The sequence below is a fragment of the Strix aluco genome, chromosome 4, assembly GCF_031877795.1.
Source record: "Strix aluco isolate bStrAlu1 chromosome 4, bStrAlu1.hap1, whole genome shotgun sequence".
Lineage (NCBI taxonomy): Eukaryota > Metazoa > Chordata > Aves > Strigiformes > Strigidae > Strix > Strix aluco.
Window position 1 is genome coordinate 106,196,512 of NC_133934.1, and position 23,993 is coordinate 106,220,504.

At 40.7% G+C, this 23,993-nt stretch overlaps 1 protein-coding gene across 10 annotated transcripts in view; it reads left to right on the forward strand.

Annotated features, from left to right (window-relative positions):
- Positions 1-23,993, forward strand: part of TTLL5 (tubulin tyrosine ligase like 5) — a 136,599-nt gene that overhangs the window by 60,248 nt on the left and 52,358 nt on the right. For 4 of the 10 annotated variants that reach the window (XM_074824767.1, XM_074824768.1, XM_074824771.1 and 1 more), the window contains 4 exons: positions 511-624; positions 979-1,389; positions 2,806-2,996; positions 17,753-17,907. In XM_074824767.1, the coding sequence (XP_074680868.1) occupies positions 511-624; positions 979-1,389; positions 2,806-2,996; positions 17,753-17,907 (871 nt within the window). Of the gene's footprint in view, positions 1-510; positions 625-978; positions 1,390-2,805; positions 2,997-17,752; positions 17,908-18,624; positions 18,885-18,936; positions 19,009-23,993 lie in introns of those variants that run through there. The other 6 variants (XM_074824772.1, XM_074824774.1, XM_074824773.1 and 3 more) reach the window with 6 other exon arrangements.

The following is a 23,993-nucleotide window of genomic DNA, read 5'->3' on the forward strand; positions in this document are numbered from 1 at the left end:
GGAGGTTGTGTATCTTTTTTTTTTTTAAACTGACTCTATATGTGAAGACTAAGACTAGAGTAACTGCACTCCTTATCTTCTTTGCCTGAAGTGAAACGGGATGAATCTGCAGTAGCATTTATAAGGAATTAGATGACTGAAATGAGAATGTGCAAACTGAAGGCACTGAGATTTGTAATGAATAGAGAATCCTGAAATGAATGTAAGGGATGAGAGAAATCAAGGCCTGTTAAATTGTGCTGCCTACAGTTAGCATACCTATTGGAGGGCAGAGTCTGGATATTTGAGCCTAATTAGGCATTCAGTGGAAGGAAGTGCAGTGCCAGCCATACATATCCAGTAGTCCATGCTACTGTACATGACAGCACAATTGTGATCAATAGAGTTGCATGCTCTACAGTAAATCTTAGCAAGAAAGTCCATTGTAACAAGGTTTAAATTCTGCAGTTCTGTTTTAATGATATTACAGTTTGCATTGTTCTACTTCCTAACTCCTTGATTTTGTTATAGAACATCCTGAGGTGGTGAAAAAAATAAAAGGTGATCAGCCCAAAAGTTCAGTTGCAGATCTGCCTGCAGAAGGAGCATTAAAAGGCTATAAACCCAAAGAAGTTAAATCAACCTGTAAGTGAACTCGCTTAAATCGTTATCAAGAAAAAAATAATGAATGCATATACTGAGGAATTCAAATGCCCAATTTTGGGGAAGATTCTTCAGGTTTTTCTTTTTAAACCCAAGAGAAGATACTGTAGATTGAGCACTATGAAAGAGTTAGCTGTTCTTCTGTGGGGGAAGATCTAGAGATGGCAAGATTTGAAAGAGGTTATTCATCATGTAGAGCCTCTTGTCTTTGCTGGTAGATGAGGTCATTCTGGCTTCAGGGTGTCTTGAGTAGAGGCGTCTTTGGTGTATTGATATTATCCGAAGGACCTGAAAAGCAGCTTTTTCTCATGAAGTGTGCTCATTATCTTTGTGTAGTTCCAGAAGGATCTACCTTCTCCTTAAATGCCGAAGTGAAATTACCTCAGTGCGGCCTTCCTAGTGCTTCTTCCTCTGTTTCTGGTGCCACATTCCAGAGAAGTACCAGTTCCTGGATACCATCTCAGCCTGCAGCCTCTGAAAATTCACAGGTGCCTGGTCACCATTCATTGCTGGCTCCTCCAGTTGGTCCCAGCCTGGTTCAGTCCCCATCCCCACTACCTTCCTCGCAGAACACAGCTCCTGATGGCTCTTCTGTCTTCACAAACCCAGTGCTCGGTGAGGCTTCTAGCCTTGCAGGGCTTCATCGTTGTCGTTCTGGTAGCTACACCATTGGCCCATTCTCATCTTTTCAGAGAGCTGCTCAGATCTACAGCCAAAGGTTGTCCCGACCATCCTCTGCAAAAGTAGGTGAGTGTTTTGGGATGCTTAATAACCTGCTAGTTGGGTAGAGAGATAGTGTAATCTCTGTTCTGGAGTAGGTAGAAATCTTACCTTTCCAGAATTATGAGTCTTGTTAAACGGTGCTAAATTTCTCACAGAAAAGTGGAGTGCGGGAAGCAGCCCTTGTTTGCTAAAGGTGGCCTTTTATTGAGCGGATGAACAGGGAATCATAGAATCATTTATGTTGGAAAAGACCCTTAAGATCATTGAGTCCAACTGTTAACCTAACATTGCCAAGTCCACCACTAAACCATGTCTCTAGGCACTACATCTACACATCTTTTAAATACCTCCAGGGATGGTGACTCAACCACCTCCCTGGGCAGCCTGTTCCAATGTTTGACAACCCTTTTTGTGAAGACATTTTCCTAATATCCAATCTAAACCTCCCCTGGTGCAACTTGATGCCATTTCCTGTTGTCCTATCACTTGTTACCTGGGAGACTGACACCCACCTTGCTATAATCTTTCATGTAGTTGTAGAGAGTGATAAGGTCTCCCCTCAGCCTTGAACTTTGAACTCAGCCTTTGAACTTGTTTGTAAAGAACTGGAAAATGAAGTATTGTATATTTTCACTTGATTGTATTACTGATCTTGTTTATCTTTAGTGATTTTAATGTAGTTTTGGCTAGCAGAAGTCCCGTCTCAGTCTATGTGCTGTTCTTAGTTCTGTGTTTCTCTGTCATGCAGAGAAATCCTTTAATGAAACCTCATAATTGTTGAATACTTAAAGGTGTGTCAAGACCTCCAAAAAAGAAAGATCTGAGTGAATAATTACTGTATCTCATTCACTGGGACCTTTCAGCACTGCCACATCCCAGAGTATGTTAAGAACAACATCTAGAGATGTCTCATTTACCATGCTGGGGGTAGAAGAAACTAGGAATTTATGGATACAGATTGTAATCTATTAGGAAAGTTTTGGGAACCACACACAGGCCAAAGCTGTGGTCTTGATAATATTATTTTTTTTTTTAATGATGGTATACATTTGCTTTAGGTTGTATGTCAGGGTCAGCACATGTTCACTAGGGTTGCTTATATATATTGACAATCTTTCTAGCATTAAAATATATCTGACTTCCCAACTGAGTAGCTTATTTAAAGGGATCCATTTGTTTTTAAGAAAAAACATTACAGATTTAACTTAAGTAACAGCCAATATTCTCTGGAATTGTGTGCCATGGGATACTTTATGATAAAGGGACTCCAGGTTTGGAATTGGCAAAAGCTTATATAGGTAATACCCATGCAGAACAGAAGGCTGTATTCTCCCTAGAATCTGTAGAAAGTATCATACCTGCTTTCGTATCTCTGTGATCAGCAGGCTGAGAGAGTCTGACATACTACTCACTAAGCATATCCAAATGTTTGTTTGGTAGGTTTGTGCCATCATAGTCCAAGTGGGCAGCATGTGGGCTCAGCCAGAATGCACAAAGATGCAGAAGATACTTCTTACCCAGGCAAACATTATAGCCCCAATATGGTAGCAGCAGAACTGCAGCAGCTGGCAGAAAAGCAAGCAGCCTATCAATATTCCCCACCAAGCCACATCAGTCTCCTTACACAGCAGGTATGTGAGCAGTAAAGCTAGAGTTGTGTGATGACAGAAGAGTGTCACAGGCTTCTGTGTCAGCACTGGGCTGGAATGAGACATGCTGGAAGGAGTAAATCTCATGAAAATCGATTTCTGTCATATTGTTGTTTTGAAGTGTTTACAGCGACCAGAATTTTGATTTTCTGTGAGATGACAAGAATGTTGCTAAGGTCCTTTTATAGAAGAAAGCAAGACTGGGCAGAGGATTGGAAAATATGTTGTAAAAAACTACATCCATGCTTAGTCTTATTAAACAGTAAAACCAAGTCTTCTCAGATTTCTGCTTCCATGTGATTTGCTTCCTCATTGTGTCATCACAGTGCTGGGAATAGAAGTCTGCAGAATGGGTTCTGATGTAAATTTGGTATTCCAGTAACATTGTAAAGACATAATGAAGTATTTACTAGCATAGGATATGATAATCCTTTTGCTAAACATGGTATATGTGAAATTTACATTGGCTTCTGGTAGAATTCCACTTAGTTTCATATTTCTTTTTGAGTTGTTATGTCCTAAATGGCTACACTCGTAGTCATTTTTTTCTTTATAATATGCTATAGTTGTGTTCATCAGAGGTGTTCAAGTTGGACACTTCTCAGTTAATTAAGCTAGCAGCTGGAGGTTCTCCATGATAGGCGCTTTGACTTGCTTCTTTACTACTTTACTTGTTAGGGACAAACAGTTTAAATATCTTTGCTCCGATACTTTGATTTTGGAAGTATTTTTTTAACAGTGATGTTTTGCTATGTTTTCTGAGGCATGTTTAATAGTTGCAATAGCTGCTGCTATTTGCTTCTTTCAATTTTATTGTTATATGTTTGGATTTTGAATATCTGGTTAGATGACTGGCAGTATGTCTTTTTCAAAAGGTGGGGTGCATTTGTAACTCTAGGAAGCTGAATAGATTTTTGGACTCTTCTACATCTAGTTCAAGGTTTTGATTCAGTCTGGACAATTCCAGAACTAACGCAGGCACTCTGGTCTTTGCAGATAGGTCTTGAACTTTAAAGGATAAGTCACAAAAACAAAGCACCTTCTTGTTGATGGACTCAGCAGAGAATGTAAGCACTGAATATACCAGTGATGCTGAGGCTTGATCTTGCATCAGGCCAGACCTTACTTAGAGAATTTGATCTTTCAAAGCCTGAAGTGATATGGAGACCATCAGGAGAAGCTTGTTTGCTTATCTAATAATATTCAGAGCTGTCAGTCTGGTTCTCTTAATGAAATCAGAATTCAGTTTTTTTAAGCTGAACTTTGTCAGTAAACTGTTCAAAAAATTTGGTAGTGAAACGTTTTCATTCAGGAAATCCTGATTTGTTGGAAGCTAAATATGTGATGGAAACTGCCTCCTTGGATAAAACTTAGTATCTACACAAATATTTAGGAAAAAATTGAAATGCATCTATTTCATTTCAGTCTTTTCCGAAAAGAACTTTAAAAAATAAATTTGTAGACTTTCTCCCTAAAACCACTCATTTCCCACTCGGCTCCAACTGTTGTGGTTTCTTAGGTCTGTCTAGAGAACCCAGGTTGTTCTCTTGCCTCCATTAGATGATTTTTAAACTTCTGAATTCCTACCATGGCTAGTTACTGCTAGTTAAATTAGGAAGTATGAAAGGGGGAATCCAGAGAGGAATTCACAAAGATCTACATGGGAATGGCAGTGTAGCTTCCTGAGCGTAGCTGTGTTGGGTGACAGGGGAGCATACTCTGGTAATCGTAGATGGTGGAGGCTGAAACCTGTTTACCCACGAGTTAGTCAGCCATGCATAGATCTACTGAAGTCTGAAAGTGGCTGTGAAGTGCAGCAGTAGCTCTGGAAATGTGTTGGTAGTGATAAATGTGTCTGCATTGCTTTTTGCTTCTGTGTTCTCCCAAGATACTTTTCCACTGAAGAGGTGGGAAATGTATAGAAGGAGAATGAAGGTGCTAATTGCCGCCTTTGTGACAAGCCAACAATGAAGACCTCAGCTCTTAGCAGACAATGTAGATTTTCAGAGTGACCTTGATATATTTTGTATTTGGCTACACAGTGTTTGTATAGGCTTTGCTTCTGTAGTGAAATATAGAAACATGGTTTGGGTTGTGTTTTAGTAGTCTTCTGTCATCATGAAAAAGATCCACATAGGAAGGGATTCACAAATCAATGAAAAGTTTAGAGCTGGAGCTCTATCTGACACTGAATTTCCTTCCTGAGCCTGCGTCCATTCAGTTCTAGATATCTGCTCTCTACTGAGATTCTCCAGGCCATGTTTCTGCAATAATCCCTTTAGAGAGATGAAATCTGAAGCTTCCTTAGTATAAAAATTTGGGTGGTTTAGTTGAGGACAGTTTTTCTTTTAAGGCAATCTGATTCTTCAGTACTGAATTTATGGCACATAGCATAATAGTCTCAGTTTAGAAATTGCTGACTAAGCTGACTTTGACCTGTTTAGGCAACTGCTTGACAGGATCCCTTAGGAGATGGTCCTGAAGGGTGTAGGGGTCTAGGAAGGCTGGACACTTTTTAAGAAGGAAGTCTTAATAGCACAGGAGCAGACGGTCCCCAGGTGCTGTAAGAGAAGCTGGCAGCAGAGAAGACCACCCTGGCTAAACAGGGAGCTTTGGCTGCAACTCAGGGAGAAAAGGAGAGTTTACAGCTTTTGGAAGAAGGGGATAGCCACTCACAATGATTACAAAGATGCTGTGAGGCTATGCAGGGCAGAAATCAGGAGGTCTAAAGCCCAGCTAGAAATTAATCTGGCATCAGCAATCAAGGACAACAAGAAATGTTTCTATAAGTATGTGAGCAGCAAAAGGAAGATCAGGGAGAGCCTCCATCCCCTGCTAGACACAGGAGGAAACATGGTAACAAGCGACGAGGAAAAGGCTGAGGTGCTTAATGCCTTCTTTGCCTCAGTCTTTAATAACAAGACTAGCTGTACTGAGGGAATCCAGCCTCCTCAGCCAGAAGACAGAGACTGGGAGAACGATGCCCCCCACAATCCAGGAGAAGATAGTCAGTGACCTACTGCATCACATAGACACATACAAGTCTATGGGACCGGATGGGATACACCCGAGGGCGCTGAAGGAGCTGGCTGGGGTGCTCGCCAAGCCGCTTTCCATCATTTACCAGCAGTCCTGGCTGACCGGGGAGGTCCCGACAGATTGGAAATTGGCCAATGTGACGCCCATCTATAAGAAGGGTCAGAAGGATGATCCAGGAAATTACAGGCCTGTCAGCTTGACGTCGGTGCCCGGGAAGCTGATGGAGCTGCTCATCCTGGGTACCATCATATAACACATGCAGGACAACCAGATGATGTGTGCCTTTGAGGATCCAGCATTAAAGTGATAATTTCATTGCTGAGTAGGATAATAAGGAGGTATCCGAGCTCAAAAGGTCATAAGAAAACAAGTAAGAAAGAGAAAGCCCCTGTTCAGATTCCCCGAGTTTCAACTAAATTAGTCTTGAAGATAGTACATTCTTACCTGTTTTGTGAAAAATGTTAGGTACATGGAAGTGCAAGGCCCATGAGAGTGTTTTGGTTGAGGGCTAAAAGCAGGTGGAGTTCAACATATCTGTTCTGTCCAGCCTGCTGCCTAGCCAGTCAGAATGCATATATTAATTAGCAGTGAACAGGCTTCTAATTTGGAACTAGCTGCAACATGTGCTGCTTCTTGCTTGTAAGGTAGGGGGACATAGGGAGGAAAGATCTTGAAGATATCATAGGTAGCAGACTTGTGAATGATGTCGTTATTGGCCAGGGAGACAGACAGGGATGCCATAGGAAATCAGATTTTCTTAAAAATGCTATTGATAGATTAATTTGTTTATTCAGTGGGGATATAGTCTAAGTCTGTAGCAACAAATTTTGAAGGATATGGGCATTAGAGATATTAAATAATTTCTTTTGCATTATTTTTCACTGTGGTAGATACAGAAGAGATGTATTTTCCTTCCAGGTAATGAAGTTAAGCTCCTAGGAGAAAAGATAGGCAAAAAAATGTTTTGTGTGACTTGTATGGCTGGATGGCTTACGTTTAGGAGTTCAGAAACACAACAGTGAAGTGACAAAATTTCTACCGAAAGGTGTGGTCAGTGGTACAGCTGTTATGGAGGACAGAAAGGCAACAGAAGTGCTTATCTGTAATAAGGACCCTAAAGTTTCCTGTAAATTAAAGCAGTCAGTCTTGCTCCACTAGCAAGTATATATAAAACTGAAATAAAATGGAATTTTAATTCACCCAGATAAACATAATTCAGACCAAAAAAGACCCCCAAACACCCAACCCATGTCTTGATCTATTAGAATTCTTTGAACCGAGAAAAATAGCATCTAGTGGAACTGGTTCTTGTTGTTCAAACTTTCAAAAAAGTTTTTGACAAGCTTTCAGCAAGGACTGTTAAGCAAGCCAGGTATCTGTAGGGTGGAGGGTAGAGTTTTGTTATAGATCAAAACCAGACAGAAAGCAAACAAAAAAATAACTAGCCAGTTTGCTATACAGCAAGTGGTAACTGAATACGCGGAATACAGAATACACATGATGGAGTGTAAAATTTAAAGATTTGAAGGGAGGAGGTTCATAATGACTGGCATATTATTAACTGAAGAATGAATATAAAAGCAAGTTATTGCAAGGTAATATGGGGTGTGAATTTACAGTAGATTAACTACTCTATAGTGTTCATCCATGTGAACACATGCTTGTGCAGCTCATGTTTACTACATGAGGTAACTTCTTTTTACCTTCAGTATAATGTGGGCTACAAGTGTCCAGGTTTTCAATTACTGTGAAGTTACGTGTGTGCTCTAAACCCTACCTCCTGGTAATTTGTCAGTACCTTTGTATTCTTTTGTTGATTATTATGAGAAAAGCTAAGAGAAATTTAACAACTGCATTAACTGGGCAAGATTATGACAGAAGTAGTTCAGTGTTTACAAATAACTGATTACATGGCAAGCAATAATTTTAATCACTTAAAGTAATAAGCTTTGAATTAATAATTTAGGGAAGAAAAAATGAGTTTTGCTCTGGAAAGCTCAGTGGAGATGCCTGTTCAAAGTCAAGTGGTAAAACCAACAAACAAAAATGATTAGCATGTTTAAGGAACACGATAGGAAATAGCATGTAATTATGTAAGCATCAATTACATGCCCTCCCTTGAAATACTGTCTTCAGTTTTAGTTGCTATTCCTAAAGTGAATTCAGGAAAAACAACTGGGATTCACAGAGGAGTGACTTCAACAATTAACTGCAAAATGCATTTTTAATGAGGAAGTGAAAATATTGTTTGTTTGTTTAGGGAGGAGATAGGTATGAAGGAATTAAACAGAACAGCAGATGACAAGGTAAATAAAGTTGATTTTGTGATTCATGTTTCTCATAATAAGAAGGGGATATTCAGTTTAGTAGAAAGACATCAGAGTGAAAACTGATAATAAAAGTGAATAGTTATTGTCACAGAATATAGTTACCTTTTGAAACATCCTGCAACAAGATACCAATAAGGCAGAAAGCCTAACAGACCATGGTTACCTCAGATGGAATAATGAACATTTTGCAAATGATAGATGCCTAGGTTTTAACATACATAAATAACAAGTTAATTTTCCTTATCAATAAGATGGTTCAGTTAGATGCACAGAAACTAAAATTTTTTCCATCTTCTGAAGTGTTTCAGGCAGGATAACAAATTTGCTGGGCCATTCCTCTGAACTGACTTTTTGTCTTTAATACTGAGGAACATGTGCTATGCTGCTGCTTCCATATTTGACTTTTTCTTTGCTACATTGTTTTACTGTAGTCAAGCTAAATATTTCCTTTATGATGAGAGTACTGACACTTGTGAGGAAATCAGTATTTGAAATTAGCAATTTCCCTAGTTACGGCATGCAAATGATTGCTAATTATTTTTACAGAGTGATGATGTCTTTGTCAGTATGTGTAGTGGTTCACCTGCAGTGTTGTCACTGTGTTAATGATACTCGATTCAATTTTTCAATTGTCCTGAAATTTTCTTGTTCAGTTTGCCCATCGCTTAGCATGAGCCTAAGATAGTAACAGTACTATTAGAGAATCAAGGCAGATACCTTGGTGGTGAGCTGGGGAATGAAGCCTGAAGATGCAGTTCAGTAAGTCCCTTTCATTGTATAGGAACTTAATTGCCTTTCTTGCCTTCATTTGTGATATAGGGACCTTACTGGCTACCGTGTTACAGCTGAACTGAGAGGGTTTTTTTGTCTGTACCTACTGTTAGCCTTTGGCCTTCCCTGATGGATAGGTGGATGAAGGCTGTGACCAAAATGATCCAGACTTCTTTTCCCTCTGCTGTGTTCCTTACCAGGCATTAATCCTAAAGGCTTTATTTCACGTGTGTTTAGCATGAAATATTTCTTTGTGCTCGTATTGTGGGACTTTCAATGGGGAGGACATTGAAATGCACAGCATGTGTGTAGATCCAGAGCCAGGTGGCTGGATCCTGGATATGTATGTTTTTTTCCTTTGTGAATAGCAGGCTACTTCTCTCTGAAATATGCTGTAAGGTAAAAAGAAGGTTTTCTTCTGCAGTGCTGGATCTGTGTGGGGTCCCTATCACTGGCTGGTGTGGGGGGCTGCAGTTGATATCTACCAGGCTGTAGTTATTAATGCTAGTGAACTGAAGAATGTGTTGAGTTGGCCAGCTTCAAGAGGAGGAGGAAGAGGAGGAGGGGAAGCCTGGTGGGAGCTCTGCCCCTCTCTGTGAGGGAGAGTGTGAGATTTCAGGACCCAGCTATCATTAGGAATAGCTCCAATTCTTCTAGGCAGCCAGGGAGTTTAATCATAGGGATAACATCAGACCACCCAGGCAAGGGCTATACTGAGCTGCCTCCATCTCTGCTCCGTAGCCAGTCAGTGCCCAGGATCCAGCAGCCAGGATTCCTGCAAACATGCTGACAGATCAATAGGAGGATGGGCACTTTCCTCATTCTACATTTTTAATTTGGACAGAAGGTGGAAATTAGCAAGAAGCAGATGAGTTTACTAAACCTTAGGACAGGGGAAAGGGAGTGAGGAAAAATTGGAATGGGCACTTTACAGTGCCTGAGAGTGACCTTGTGGGAATAATATGCCACAGGAATCCCAAAATAGCAAGCTTAAGCTTAACATCAGCTACAACAATATTTGAACTCACACCACTCCTCAGTTACACGGTGTGGTACCCTGGCCTGCCTTGTCCTCAGAAGAGGAAAAGTGCCACAAAGCAAACTGCCAGTGTGCCAGAACACACTGTACAGGTCCCAGTGGGCATCAGTTCTTTCAGCTCTAGACTTGAGCAGTGCAACATGGTGACTGCAAAAAGACCATGAAACTTAGGGTGCAGCAAATATCTGCAGAAATTTGGTGGGGATATTTTCCCCACCAAAGGGTATTTTTCAGCGTTAGTCCCTTGCTTTGACTCAACCCACTTTATCTGAGTCTTAATCAGATTTATTTTCCTTATGTAACCATTTGGTTGGCTGATGAAGATGTAAAGGAAAAAAGCATCTCATTGTAACTAGGAAGAGAAGCAAGAAGCCAGGAGATGAAGTCTGAGGGATATTTTTCTTTCCTCTTTCACACAGCTCTGCACTGCTTCAGGGCCCCATCTCCTCATCCCCAGGCTGTTCACACAGGAGCTGGAATTACTTTTAATACTACTGGTTTGTAGCATCAGCAGTGATATAACTGGTCTCAGCAGAAGTTGTAGGAAGCGAAAATGTCAATGTAGTTTCTGCAGTGCTCGAATTGAACCCCTTCTACTCTGAGGCTCCAAAGGGAATAGGAGCAGAAACTTTTGTTATGATGCAGCAACATCTGCAGACCTGCAGAGAGTTACTGAATGGGCCAGGTTGAGCAACTAGAACTCCCATTATGGGTAAGATTACACTCTGATCATCAAACATTTGGTAGTACTGTGCCTTATCAAAATCACTCCCACTAGGAGGTTTCAGGCAGAGAGTGTCTAAATGAAAACCTGACTTTTTCAGGAGAAGGAAGAGGGGAGTTAACCATCCACAGCGGCAGCACTAAGTTGTGGGTTTGGGTTTTTTTTTTTTCATTGTTAAATGGATGCATACACTGGAGACACTACAAAGGAATTTGCAAGTTTGTCAGGTTTCCCAGGAATGTCTCTGGCAGGTCTTTGTCTGGAACATTTTCTGGAGACTGGAACAGTTGTGCTCTGTATGCATATGTATATCCTGTAAGCTGGTAAGCTCCACGAGCAGAAAAGGAATGTCACAGGCTTTTGGCCAGATCAGCCTTGGTACACACACAGATTTCACACTTCCCAGCCTGTTAGCCGCCTTCTGGCTGGTTGCTCCTGCAAATTCAAATCGTACATAAAATGTAGGTATTTTAGTATGGGGTGTGGTCAGCAAGCTGGCCTGGGTAACAAAAAGGTGGCCCTAGAAAAATCTGTTTGTATTACGTGGTTTCCTTAAGGAATTTGTAGTAGGTGTATTTCGTGTCACTACTCAGTGAAAGTGTGTGTTAGAGATTTGTGGTTTGGGGTTTCCTTTGCCTCTTAAGGAAAGAGGCAGGTTAAGATCCTGTGATGTTTCCCATTCTGGGATGGCCTATTGGATTCCAGTATCTCAATGCATTAAGGCAGGCGAGGCAGGTGAATTGTCTCCAACAGCACTGGAAGACTTGAGTGCTCTATTAGACCAAGTCATGCTAGCCTATGCTAGATCACAGATGTACATGGCAGCTCTGTGGTGAGGCCAAGAAAATGCAACATGCAGACTGGGGAGAGAACAGATAACAGTGAATATTTATTTTGTAGCATCTAGTCATAGCCATCTCTGAAGGCTGAAAGAACAAAATTATAACTAAAAGAATGCATGATTTTTTTTTTTTAATGGCAATTTGTTAGCTCTTCCTCTCTGTTCCTGGGAATATAAATATTTCACTGATCTCGAAAGCCTCAGGGGTATGTGTGTTATGTGTCTGAGGAAGGCTTGGCAGGTGAAAATACAGTGACTACAGAAGCCAGGTAATGGAAGAAAAGAATTTTTTTACAAGCTGTTGGATAAAGATGGCACTGCTGATGAATGGTAAGTAATAAAATGGAAAACTAGGGATTGATTGAAGGGTCTTGAAGGAGTCAAACAGCACACAGGGGAAAAAAATAGATCAAAAGGCAAAGGAGAAGGTATTACAAATGATGAGACATTTTGCACATTTTCAGTTTTCTAGTGGAATGCTTCCGTCTTTGAGCTTATGATATAGTGTTATCTCATCCTGTCTGAGGCATCAAAACCCAAAGATTCTGGTCATAAGGTAGAGGAGCAGTGATCTTATGTGTGTCTTACCATGATTCCTGTCCAATCTTTCTTTAAAGGAAAAGGTTTTTTTAGTGAACTGCTGATGTTCATATATACCTTCGAAGGGTTGATAGGGTACATTGTGCCAAAACCTTTATGGCATTAAGTCTCCTCCTTTTTCAGACTCTGAACTTTTTATCATATTTGAAGGGGTTTTTTGGAAGAGACAGTAAAGTAGGCCTATGATGACTGTGTTCTTTTGGCGTATCTCTTAGTCTTGATCTTTGTAATATGGCTTAAACTCTGGATCCATTTTCCTCCTCACCAATCAGAAAGATCCAAATGGAAATGTGAGATGTGTGAACTGGAGAGGATGCAAGTGTGGCTCCAAGTAAGAGAAAGGGTCTTTAAACTTTGTTGCACCTCCAGTCCTCAGCACTTTATAGGCCACAGGTTGTGACAGGCCTCTGGAAGAAAAATACTAAGACTGCCAACTTGGGAATGTGAAGTAGGCATTTTTTGTATTGCATTGCTTGCTCAGTGTTCTATCAGTGAAACTAGTGAAACTCAGGATCTGCTGTTCAGGATGTTGGTAATGAAAATTTAAGTCACTTTTCCACTCTCTGCCAAGGGGGACAGAGTAACAACTTCTAGTGATGATGTGTCCCTGATCACCCTGGTTGACTCCTGCAAACTAGCAAAGAGAAACACTCAGGCTTTAGGAGGCTTTTCTTGAGTCTGTGGAGGCTGATCTGCAGCACTGATTTTTTTTTTTAAATTTTTTTTTTTTAAAATTTTTGGACATTGTTAACATTTGCTGCTTTATCTTATTTGAATAGAGAAGATCAAAATGAAAATACGTTATTATAGAAAAAGGTTCTTGAACATGATAATGGGAAACTATTGAAAGAATAGTATAATGTAGGTCAGAAATGTGAAAGATATTAAGCTCCTCTTCTGACTCTTGCTTGTGATTTCTTAAATGTACTATACAATGGGACTTTGTCTGTAGGATGCTGTTCATTAGAAACAAATTCTATCCTGGAATTTTCTTTATTCCTATCTGTATTTGGAGATTTCATATTTCCTATTTAAACTATAAAGCAGATCAACAGAAACAAACCCCTCAACTCTTATATCCAACACTTTTGGGTATCATTCTGTGTTGTGGCCTTGCTTTCAATCTTAAATTTATTCAGAAGTAAGTTTCTCTGAATAAAACAAGACCATAGAGACCAATTTTTTTAAGGTTAGGTGTGTCTGCTGTCAAGAAAGCAAGTGTACTGTAGTCATAAACTTGTAATGCTTAAAAAATAAAAAAAAAAGATTTTGGCACTATGAAATTTTGGCTTATTAACATTGTATCGAACTAAATATAACAGCACATATATGCGCTGTTAGGTTTTCTAACACAAGGCTCTATTTATCGATATGGCTGTGACAACCCACATGTTCTTCCCTATTTCTTGACATTAGATAATCAACAGAAGTACATCAAGTGGACTCTCCCGCTTCCGTAAGAGCTTTTGGGGATTTGCTATCCCATTGTGTTCTTCACATGTTTCTTTCAGCTTGTGACCTTTTTACTGTTCTACAACAATTTAAAAATTGTAGCAAAACTTTATGAATCATTCTATCATGAGAGATATTAGCTGTGTATTATCCTGCCTTTTACAGACTCCACAGAGAACATTGATGTGAGGGAGAGATGTTTGAAAATAGGAATGCTTGAAGCACGCAGTGCAGCACACACAGGTCTCCTGTCATACAGTGTCAGAAAAAATATTCTGAAGTCCCTCACTAATAGTGAAAAAGAAAAATCTTACCAAGCAGGAAAGTTTGAACCCATCTTGATACAACTCAGCGTGAAAACTAACTTTATTCCTGCAGATCCACACAAATAACCACCTTCCCTGTTGAGCCCCACTTCTTGGAGCCTGCCTTTCTTGGGTTTTGGGCTTTTTTTCAGGGGTGGGGGGGTGGTATTGCTTGTTTTGTTTTCCACTACCACAATTTCTGAAACTGCAAGCTATTCTTCATGGAGATTTTGGTACCTGCTTTGGTCCAAGTATTTGCCTCTATAAAGGGAAGAATACAGTTTCATCAGGTGCACAGGAGGACTAGCGACTAGAAAATGAAGCCACTCTGCTGAGCACAGATGTGTTGGGGGTGCCCCAGCAATCCACCAAGGCAACATCCTGGCCAGCTAATTACAGCAGCTGAAATGTCTTAGTGCATGGCACAGTAACAAGCAGTAACACCCATCTGGGTGGGCTGGCTGCAGCTAAACCTTATACTCTTGCTGGTGTTCTCTCCCTCGTTCTGAATCCCTTGACTGTATTTAATCCTGCTGTAGTTTAAACACCTGTCTTTCTGGAATGTGTGAAATGTCCCTACTACCCCTGCTAAGCTGTTTGCTCACCTGCTTTGCTTAGAAAGACACCTTTCAAATAAACAATGATACAGTATTAGAGAGGAAAGCATATCATATTAATAGAGCAGGGGTGAGACAGTAATTCATCAGACTAAATGGTTATTGGAATTAAGATGATGAGGAGAGAAAATTGGATAAAGTCATCTTCATTTAACACATTGGACGTGTTAGCAAAGTTGTGATCACTGTTGCTGACAAGCTAAGAATTGTGTATATATCCTATTTCATTTACCATGTTGGCCTCTGTGTTTGCCTCATTTGCCATTCTTGATTCTTTTCAAACAATAAACTCTTTGTGACCAGAAACTGTCATTGTTAGGTATTTGTATAGTGCCTGGCACTATCAGAACTAAACCTAATTTGAAGCTTTCTGTTATTGCAATGACAATGCTTTAGATTTTAATTAAATTCTACAGAAGACAACAACATTTAAGAGTGAGGTAGAGGCATCAAAATGACACCTAATGCTGTTTTCCATGTAAGTTGGGTAGCACTGCCCATTACTAAGCTTGCCTCATATGTCCCACTGTAAGATCTTGTTTTAAACTGCTTGTAATGTTCTGAAACTTTATCCATTTGGACTCATGTCTTCTGTGCTTAATGTTCAGTTTTCGGAGCACTTTAAGGCAAGGTGAAGTGTTCTGGCTAAAACCAAGTCTGGATAAAAAAAATAATTCTGTGCATTTTAATGTCTACAGAACTTTTCTTTTAAATCTCTGGATCTCCCATGCTTTGGAATATCAATTTGGAATTTAAAATTTTATCCAAGCTTGATTGCACAGTAACTATCTGAAAAGCTTCAGGTGACATATACTCAGCAGCACCTGCTAAGGCTTCTCAGGTTCCTGGAGGTTCCCTCCACACTGAGGATGCTAAACTGAATTTCTCTGATTTTGTGCTTCTAGAGTACTGAGGCTTGAGGCCCCATTCTCCTGTGTTCTTAGTGACCTGGTCCATGTTGGGTTGGGAACCTGTCTGACTCGAATGCAGAATGAGTAGGAATTCTGCCAAGGTGTGGAGAACAGCTAGGACAAGGAGGTTGGAAATTTGGACCTGGACATAATTTGGGAGAGGACACTGAGAACCATTCAGGTGAAAGGACAGAAGTGGAAGGAATGGCAGTGTGGTAAATGTGGTCCAATGAGGAGCCCGCGTTCTGGGATGAGTGAACGAAGAGGCTGGCAAAAGGAGCAGGCTGGGGAGGGGAATAAAACTAGAACTACTTGGATATGGGGCATGTGAGCAACTGGAAGAGGAGCTAAGAATGAAAGTGTGGGAAGGCAGGTTAGATAACTACTCCCCTGGAAAGTTCTAGGCCTGAAATTTTGTGGCTCAGGGGCCAGAAGTAGTGGGGAGGCCAGTGTTGAAAGTCTGTAAGAATGAAACTGAACTGGTCAAAATAAGGAGAATGACAGCTGAAACATTGCAGCTGGGACAGACTAGGTGACAATAATGACACACAGACAAGGAGCAAGAACAGGAAAGGATAGATCTGAGAAGGGATAGGACGAAAGTGTTTGCTTTTGGGGAAGTGGGCAGAAGCCTAGTGTGTAACCACTATAATTTAATCCTGTCCAGAACTCGAAGTAGGAGTTAAGATTTCTGAATTTACAAAATGCTTAGATGCCTTGTACTACTTAACCACAGAAGAAGTGGCAACCTGCTGTGTTGCCAGTTGCAATGGTGGTTTGTGTTCCAGGGTTCAGTCAAAGTCTGCAGTCCTGTACAAGTCTGTTGTAGGTATGAGTGTAGTGTATTGCAATGAAGCTGGTATGTACCTGTTTGATTAATTGCACACAAATTCTGCTACAAGAACATTGTTAAGATCTCAAAGCTGGGAATTCACAAGCTATGCTTAAGTTGTCACGCTTAAGTGACTTTATAAGCATCACCTTTAAGATCTGGAGTAGATGCAGGGCTAGTTGTTAGACTCTTCTTTCTGTCTCTGTACTATGTCTCAGTGGCTATATGCCTTCCAGTTGCCACAGAAGCAAGCGGGGGCAATACAGGTAAGTCTTGCTTACCATATGACCTTAATCTTGGTGCAGAACCGGGTCTGTTCTGTGCTCCTAAAAAGCAGCGTGTGATCATATAATTAAAGGCAGTAATAAACTAAATTCTGGCAATGCCTGACTGGGAATCTTAGCTTTGCAACCTTTGTAGTGCTTTGTAACCTTCATAAAATTTTTCTTTCAAGGGTAAACTAATACTGCACTGCTGTAGTAGATGCCGTTATGTTAGGTATTCAGGCTCTCTTCAGTAAACCAACAGATAGTGCCTGCTTGCAGAGTTTGATCTTTCAAGAAGCAACGCAGGAAGAATGCTCAGAGAAAGAAACAATGGAATACATTTTATATGCTTAAAACCGCATAGATAATTTCTTTAGAGCTTGATATAACAAACATAGACCTAACGTGATTTTTAGGCTATCATTAACTAGTGTATTTACTTGTGTGAACAGTTTGGAAGTGGTTGCGTGAGAAGTTTCTTTCATGTGTGGTAGAGTTTGGTTTTGGATTTTATATCCAAGGTACACATGTTGTTGGGTTGTGCCTGTACATATGCATAGAGAGGGGTAGATAGAGAACAGATGCATATAGCTGGCTGAGTTACATAGCTCATGATGACTGGGCAGACACTTTGGTCTCTGCTCAGTGTCATATGAGCTTCTAGCTTTCGATTAGTGCATGCAGAGTTAATTTTTCACATGGCAGGAATGATGTTGCTTTCTTACTTTGGGATTTTTGCCCCATTTTTGTTCTTTTCCTCCTTTGTTCTTCTGTGAATGGAAGGGTTGTAGTTTTTATGCTGGTACTTGAATTCATCTCAAGCATGGTGACTGTTGGTGTCATCTCTTCCACTGCTTTATGCAACTAGCATAGTTTTTCTGCATCTGAAGATTTCACTTCTCCAGCAGTCTTAGTTCTCTTAGTACATACTCTACCCAGTTAGTGACACCTTTTGTTCTTTTCTTGGCTTTTAATTGTTTCTGATGTCTTTTTTTTTTTTTGCCTCTTTAGTTAACAAACCTGAACTTGGCAAGTGGAGCTATAAGCAAGGGGAATGCAGCCACCCCACAAAGCTACCGGTCACCACTCAGCAAAAGACGGTCATTTTGGGCTGTTCAGTCAGACACTCATATAGCTGACAAAAGATCTGTCTCTTCAGCAGTCAGGTAAGTTAAAATTGTTGCTCCAGCCTTTTGAAGAAGAATGCAGTGCACTCAGGAGCTCATTCATAATTGGTGTTTGGCTTCTTGCTCAGAAGATAACATCTATGGGCTTACTACTGGTGGTTCTTGGGACTATCCTAGATATTAGGCCTATGAAAATAGAGCTATGTTCCCAGAGCTGGCAGGTTCATGGTGAAATAAGGGCATGAATGAACATGTAGAATGAAAGGCAAATGTCTGTTTCTCTTTGATCATTTCTCATCCCTGCATCTGTAAGTTTAGGTTTGCTGATGTTGAGACATACATGCAGAATGCAAGCTTATACCTGATACTGCAGAAATCTCCACTAAAGCCTCCTCTTCACGCTTTTTCCTTGAATATCAAGTTTAGATTGTTCAAAGATAAAGCAGCATCTTGCAGTGTTTATAAAAGTTTGTTTTTCAGATGGCTTCTTTATGCTCTTAATTAATTTTGGACATTGGAATTTATATTTATGGCTGATATACTCATGGAACTCAAGACAGAGGACTGTGATTCTGCAGTAAAACCATTCTTCCTGGTGTTGAAAGAGCAGCAAGATTTACCCCAAGGATTCTGTGCTGCAGTAGACTAGGCTGAATACAGGCCCACACTTGCTGGATATTTGAGTTTTTCCTTTGCCACTTTAGTAAATATTATTTATTCCTTTGCCTAAGCCTTCATTTTTGTCTTTTCAAATAGAATAATGAGGCAGAACTTCTCCAGCACATGAATTTAGGACTCCAAAGCACTGTATACATTAAAATACCGATTCTTGACATTGGTGCCTGAATGCCACTGGAAAATGGAAAGAGGAGAGAGAGGCAGACACACAGTGCAGAAGGCATGTGACCTGAGTGGTCATCTGTTCCCAGATGGGTCCTTCAATAGGAGGATTGGAATGGGATTTGGAAAGCTCAAATAAAATTGTTCATATTTCATCAGTCACTGCTTTTCATCCTGCCTAAAGAAGAGGAATGTGAGAAATGAATTCCTGGCCTGTTTCTGTTCCAGCACAATGTTTGCCTCTGGGGTTTAGAGTTATTGAGAGAGGTGGTGGTGATTCTGCTCTTGGAGCCCAGCCAGGTGAGCTATTACCTAATCCAAATAAAGAACCTATCCAACAGGTGTAAACTGTCTTCCCCTCCTATGTACCTTCAGAGAGCAGCAGCGTGCAGGCTGTCCTAGAGCTTCTGTTCCTTTCTCAACTCTTCTTGCACCTCTGCATGGACTCACAGACATAGCTGGAAAAGGATTACTTGTTATCAGAATCTTCTGTTGCAGAACTCTGCAGAAGTCACCATAATTACCACATTACTCTGAAACCATTTCAGTGATATTTTACCTGTAGATCTGAGAACCTACCATTTAATGCCCAGAACTCCAATCTGAACGACTTCCAGGGCTGTGCCTCACCCAGCATTGTGTGCATAGTTCAACACCTTTAGAAATTTTGTTTTATTTTGTACAGCAATCCTAGTATTTCAGAATTGTCTGGTCACAGCTGGTATAAGATTCCATCTTCAAACCTTTTATGAACCGTTTGGTCTTCCAGTACTTCAGTTGTTCTGTTTTTATCCTCAGAGCAAGAGACAGAAAGATGTCTTAAGGCTCTTCATTGAAATACTTTATCTTCATGGCTGCCTGTATAAAATGGCCAAAATACCAGGAGTTAAGTTTTACGTAAATCTAGAAATGAAAAAAGGGGATTCTTGAGGCAGTGCTGGATTACTTGGGCTCTGAACTTTTATTTAATGAGAGAATTCCAAAAGAAATATCAAGGTCATGATATATGGAGATGGCTATCTTGTATTGTAAATACCTTTTTTGCTACTTGATCTGTTACATTGGAGCAAGCAGTTCATAGAAGGTCATCTAATGGGTGTCAGCCTGTGCTCAGTGCCGGATGACTGAAGAAAAGCTGCCTGTTTTGTTCTATTGAGGTTCTGATCTATTAGTTGTAGAATTCAGCAAGGATGGCAGTGTTTTATAAATGGATTTCTTAACTGGCTTGCACTTGGCTCCAGGTCAAACATCTGCCTCTGAAACTCAGTCCTTACAGTTTTTGTATAGTTCTATGGTAAACCTAAGCCATTTTAGTGCTCCTAAGGTTTGTTGGAAAATTTTGATTTGGTGCTTGCAATCTATAGGATTAAGGCTATTCTTACTAACAAATCCTCCTCTTTAATTTCCACTCTCCCAGTACAACTTATCTAAATGTTTCTCAAAAGAAGTTCTTTCTTATTTTGTGAATTCTTCTGGCTGTATGCGATGAGGTGCCAAATCGGTAGTCTACTTGCCAAAAGACAAAGGAGATCTTGAATTTGTAATATAGAGACAGAGAACAGCTCTAGATATGTTAAAATGGTTTTTTATAAATCTGCACCGCTGTGCCTTTTGAGATTGTGTTTTTCTGGTCACTTTTTATAAGCCTTGGTGCTATTCCCACTCAAATGATGGTTTAGGCTTTCACTGTGCCCCAGACAAAGAAGCCTGCTGGGCTACACAAGAGGTGAAATGTTCCAAGTTGTACATGGGCTTACTTCTGATTACTGTAACATGGCTGTCAGCCTCTGCCACATTTGCTGCAGCCCTGCTTTTCTTGCCCTCTGTAACTCGTTGAGGCTATGCCAAATCTGTTCTCTCCTTTAACCGTAGTCCTGTCGCAGTGTCCCATTTCAGTTCTGCCTCAGCTTCTCACTCTGTCCATCAGGCAGGATAGTCAGCCTTTCACATTCTGCTGTAAAGGCACTAAACATAGTTACATGTTTTGTAGTAGAAGTATTTAAGATTCCCATATATAATTTTTATCACAATTTTAGTAATGTAATCTAAGGACAACAAATATGAAAGCAATTCCTCATTATCCAATGAAACTAATTTCCAGTCGTTGAAGCCAAGACCCTACTAGAACTGCTGTTGAAATAGTATTCTCTTGAAAGCATTCTCAGTTGCATAATAAAGGTAAAAAATCTGGTGTTTAAGAGAATGAAGCTTGTTGATTCAGAACCTAAACTAACTTTTGAGTACCTGTTGGCACATAGTTGCATAATCCCTAGTGCTGGGGATGGTAGACGTTCCTAGAAGCTTCTGGCACTGGAGTCTGCAGCTGCTGTGTCACTTTTTTCTTGAAAAAGACAGTGGATTTCTCCTCAAAGAATAACTTGGGCTCTGCAGGTCACTTAATCTCCAAGAGCTGGACCAAAGCTGGTGAGAAAGATTGCTTTTGACTGGTACAGCTTTCTGTGTTTTCAGTTGGTATCTTGGATTCAACAGCAGCCATTCTTGATCAGGTTCATCTTTTAGAACTCATATGGGCAGTCAGTTGGCAAAAATTCGTCAGTGAAATGGTCAGTGTTTTCTCAGACCTCTGTTTCATTAGCTTCTTGTTCTTTCATAACATCTTTCTCAAACCTAAAGGCAAGACCAACCTAGCACTTCTAAAGTACTCAACATATTTTTCCCTTGGATCTTCTGACAGATTTATCTAATTTGGTTAGGGCAGGCAGGCAAGCAAGATTCCTTGTCATCAGTCAGAGAACTAGAATGGCAGTCCAAATTATACCAGACAGCCTGGGAGGCTACTGCAGTCAGGAACAAGGGATTTTCCTCTTCTCGTTGCTTGACATGCCCGAAATACTTCTTAGCTCATAATTTCAGCCAAGGTGCTCGGGTTCATTGAGGAATGACGTTTTGTTGGCAGGCTGTCTTATCTGGGTTAAATTGCGTCAAACCAGACTTTTTCAATTTTCTGATCTAAGGTTTTCTAAGTTTAATTTGCTTTGGTGTCATTCTCAGTGGTAGTAACAGCAGGAGCTGCTCAGGGCTTCACGGGCTGTGTGCACATACCTATGATATGTCCAGGTTCCCAAACAGGCTCTGCTTTGTGTATTTTCGTTTTTATTTTTTCTTGCCTGGAAGTATTGAATGGGGTGGGAAAGTAGAAGATGCTGCCCAGACATTTGGCATCTCAGGCTTTCGGGAACCCCAAACAGTATGCCTCGTGTCTGGAAATTCTGGATATATCTAATGTGCAGTAAGCCTGCAGCTTTTTGAGGGAATCAGACTTCATGCCCATTCACAACATAGTTAGAGCATTCACACAGTAGGTGCTTCTGGGTCACATTGCATATATTTACTGCTCCTGTACAAATCAGCTGAACAATATGGGTGCAGGAAATCCAGTACCACTTAAAACATTAGCTTCCTGTGCCTGTTATAATAGCAGATATATATTAATTTTTATCCCAAAAACTGTACACAGAAAAATGATTGTACACTCCACTCTCTTGCACACCCCAGCTCACAAACTAAGACCCCTGTGCCACATCCTCTGACAATCTTGCACTGCTTTTGCAGTCTCCCAAACCAGGAGGTTCTTTTTAATCACTGGCCTTTCTTAGCCTCTGCTGGGTAGTAGATGCTTTATATCCTTCTTTGCCACTTAGTGCCTACTACTGCTTCATGTAGGTTTTATTTACTGCTAAGAGTAGGTGTACTACATGTTCTAGATTTCAGATGTTCTGCTCTGATCATACTAAGTATATATCCTGTGGACTTGTGAGGATGTGGAGGAATCTCCAATCTCTTTTGAGCGTTTGTTCTGTGCTGGTGTAAGTGGCTTCTCTATTTCCACTGAAACTTTTGAGGTATGCCAGAAAGACCCCAGACAACTATCACAGGCTAATTGTGATTCACTGGTGTTGATCCTTTGTGTCAAAGGGGCAGTTTGCTGTGTTTGATAGAAAGGGAAGCTAAAAGTGGCTTCATTGTTTCCTCAGTTTTTAAATTAAATTTTGGAGGTGTTGAATGTAAAAGAAGAAATTAGGCTTGGACCTTGACTAGACAGGCCCTGAAGAGCTATGAGAAGAGTGATACTAGAATAGCCAAGAGATGTGCTAACGTGCAAGGTGATTCTCACAGTGATAGAAGAGTGAGCAGTTGATGGAACAGTCTTGCTTTTTTGTAAAACTTGTGAGCTAGGCTAAGGTGGGCTTAGCATGGCAGGAGCAGCATGGATATTGCAGTAGGGGCTGTGGGAAAGAGCTAACGCCCTATGGGCTTGCAGCTAGAAGTAAGGAGAAGAGAATTCCCATGGATCTTGGTAGCTAATGCCAAGTTTTTATAAGACTAACTCTATTTCTCTTTGTTACATGTGTTGCTTTGTAGCTCTGCATCTTAAGGGTTGATAGCGACTTTATTCTCTTCCAAATCATTTGTTTCAAGCTCCTTGCAGTCTCTTGCAAGGTAGAGGCTGCTTGACTGCTGTCCTATGCAGCACTTGTCAAGTGGTCGGAGCCTATTTGTTTGCACAGCATCTAGGTGCAAGCTAACTTGTGTGCTGCACTGATGCCTCTGGAGGAACTGAAGGGAGAAAGCAGCAGACACTTGAGGGCTACACAATAGGCCTTCAGTTCAGTTTGAGCAAACTGCATTGACCTTAACACCTCCCTAGGTAAGCAGCGCAGAGGTGCCAGAGCAGCAGCAGACCAACAGCACTGAGTCTGGCCCTGTGCTAACATAACCACATCTGTTCCTTGTTCCTCATACTGCTTGTCCTCCTCTCTTTTCTCTTTACCTCTTTACCTTAATGACTAAATTAATTCAATTTCTTTATTTGAGGTGGAGGAGTAATTCAGAGTGGGTACAGTGATTTTTTTCCATGACTGATCCCCTGTCTGCGTATCCTCGGTAGCGCTGTCAAATTGATTCTGCCTGTAGTCCTTGAGAAGCAGCGTTTCTGAGAGCCCCAAGTTTGGGGTTTGGTCTATTATTACCTTCTGTTCAGAGGAGGTTTGAGGAGGGCAGGGAAAAAAATAGAAGTACTGCCTGGGTAGCGGTACGTTCTTTCAACTCATCCTGTCTCTAGCTTGTGCATGTTCTACCTCTACCCATGCACGTTTGTGCCAGTAACAGCCTTCCCCTGCCTCGGCAATCTCTTCTGGTTTTTTAATACATCTCCCAGGGTCACTGGTGACAACTTGTTAACTGTGGAAGTGAACTGGCTGACGTAAACTTCAGAAATACATGGCTTGCCTTGTTTTTTTTTTTCTCTATATATTTTGGTCACA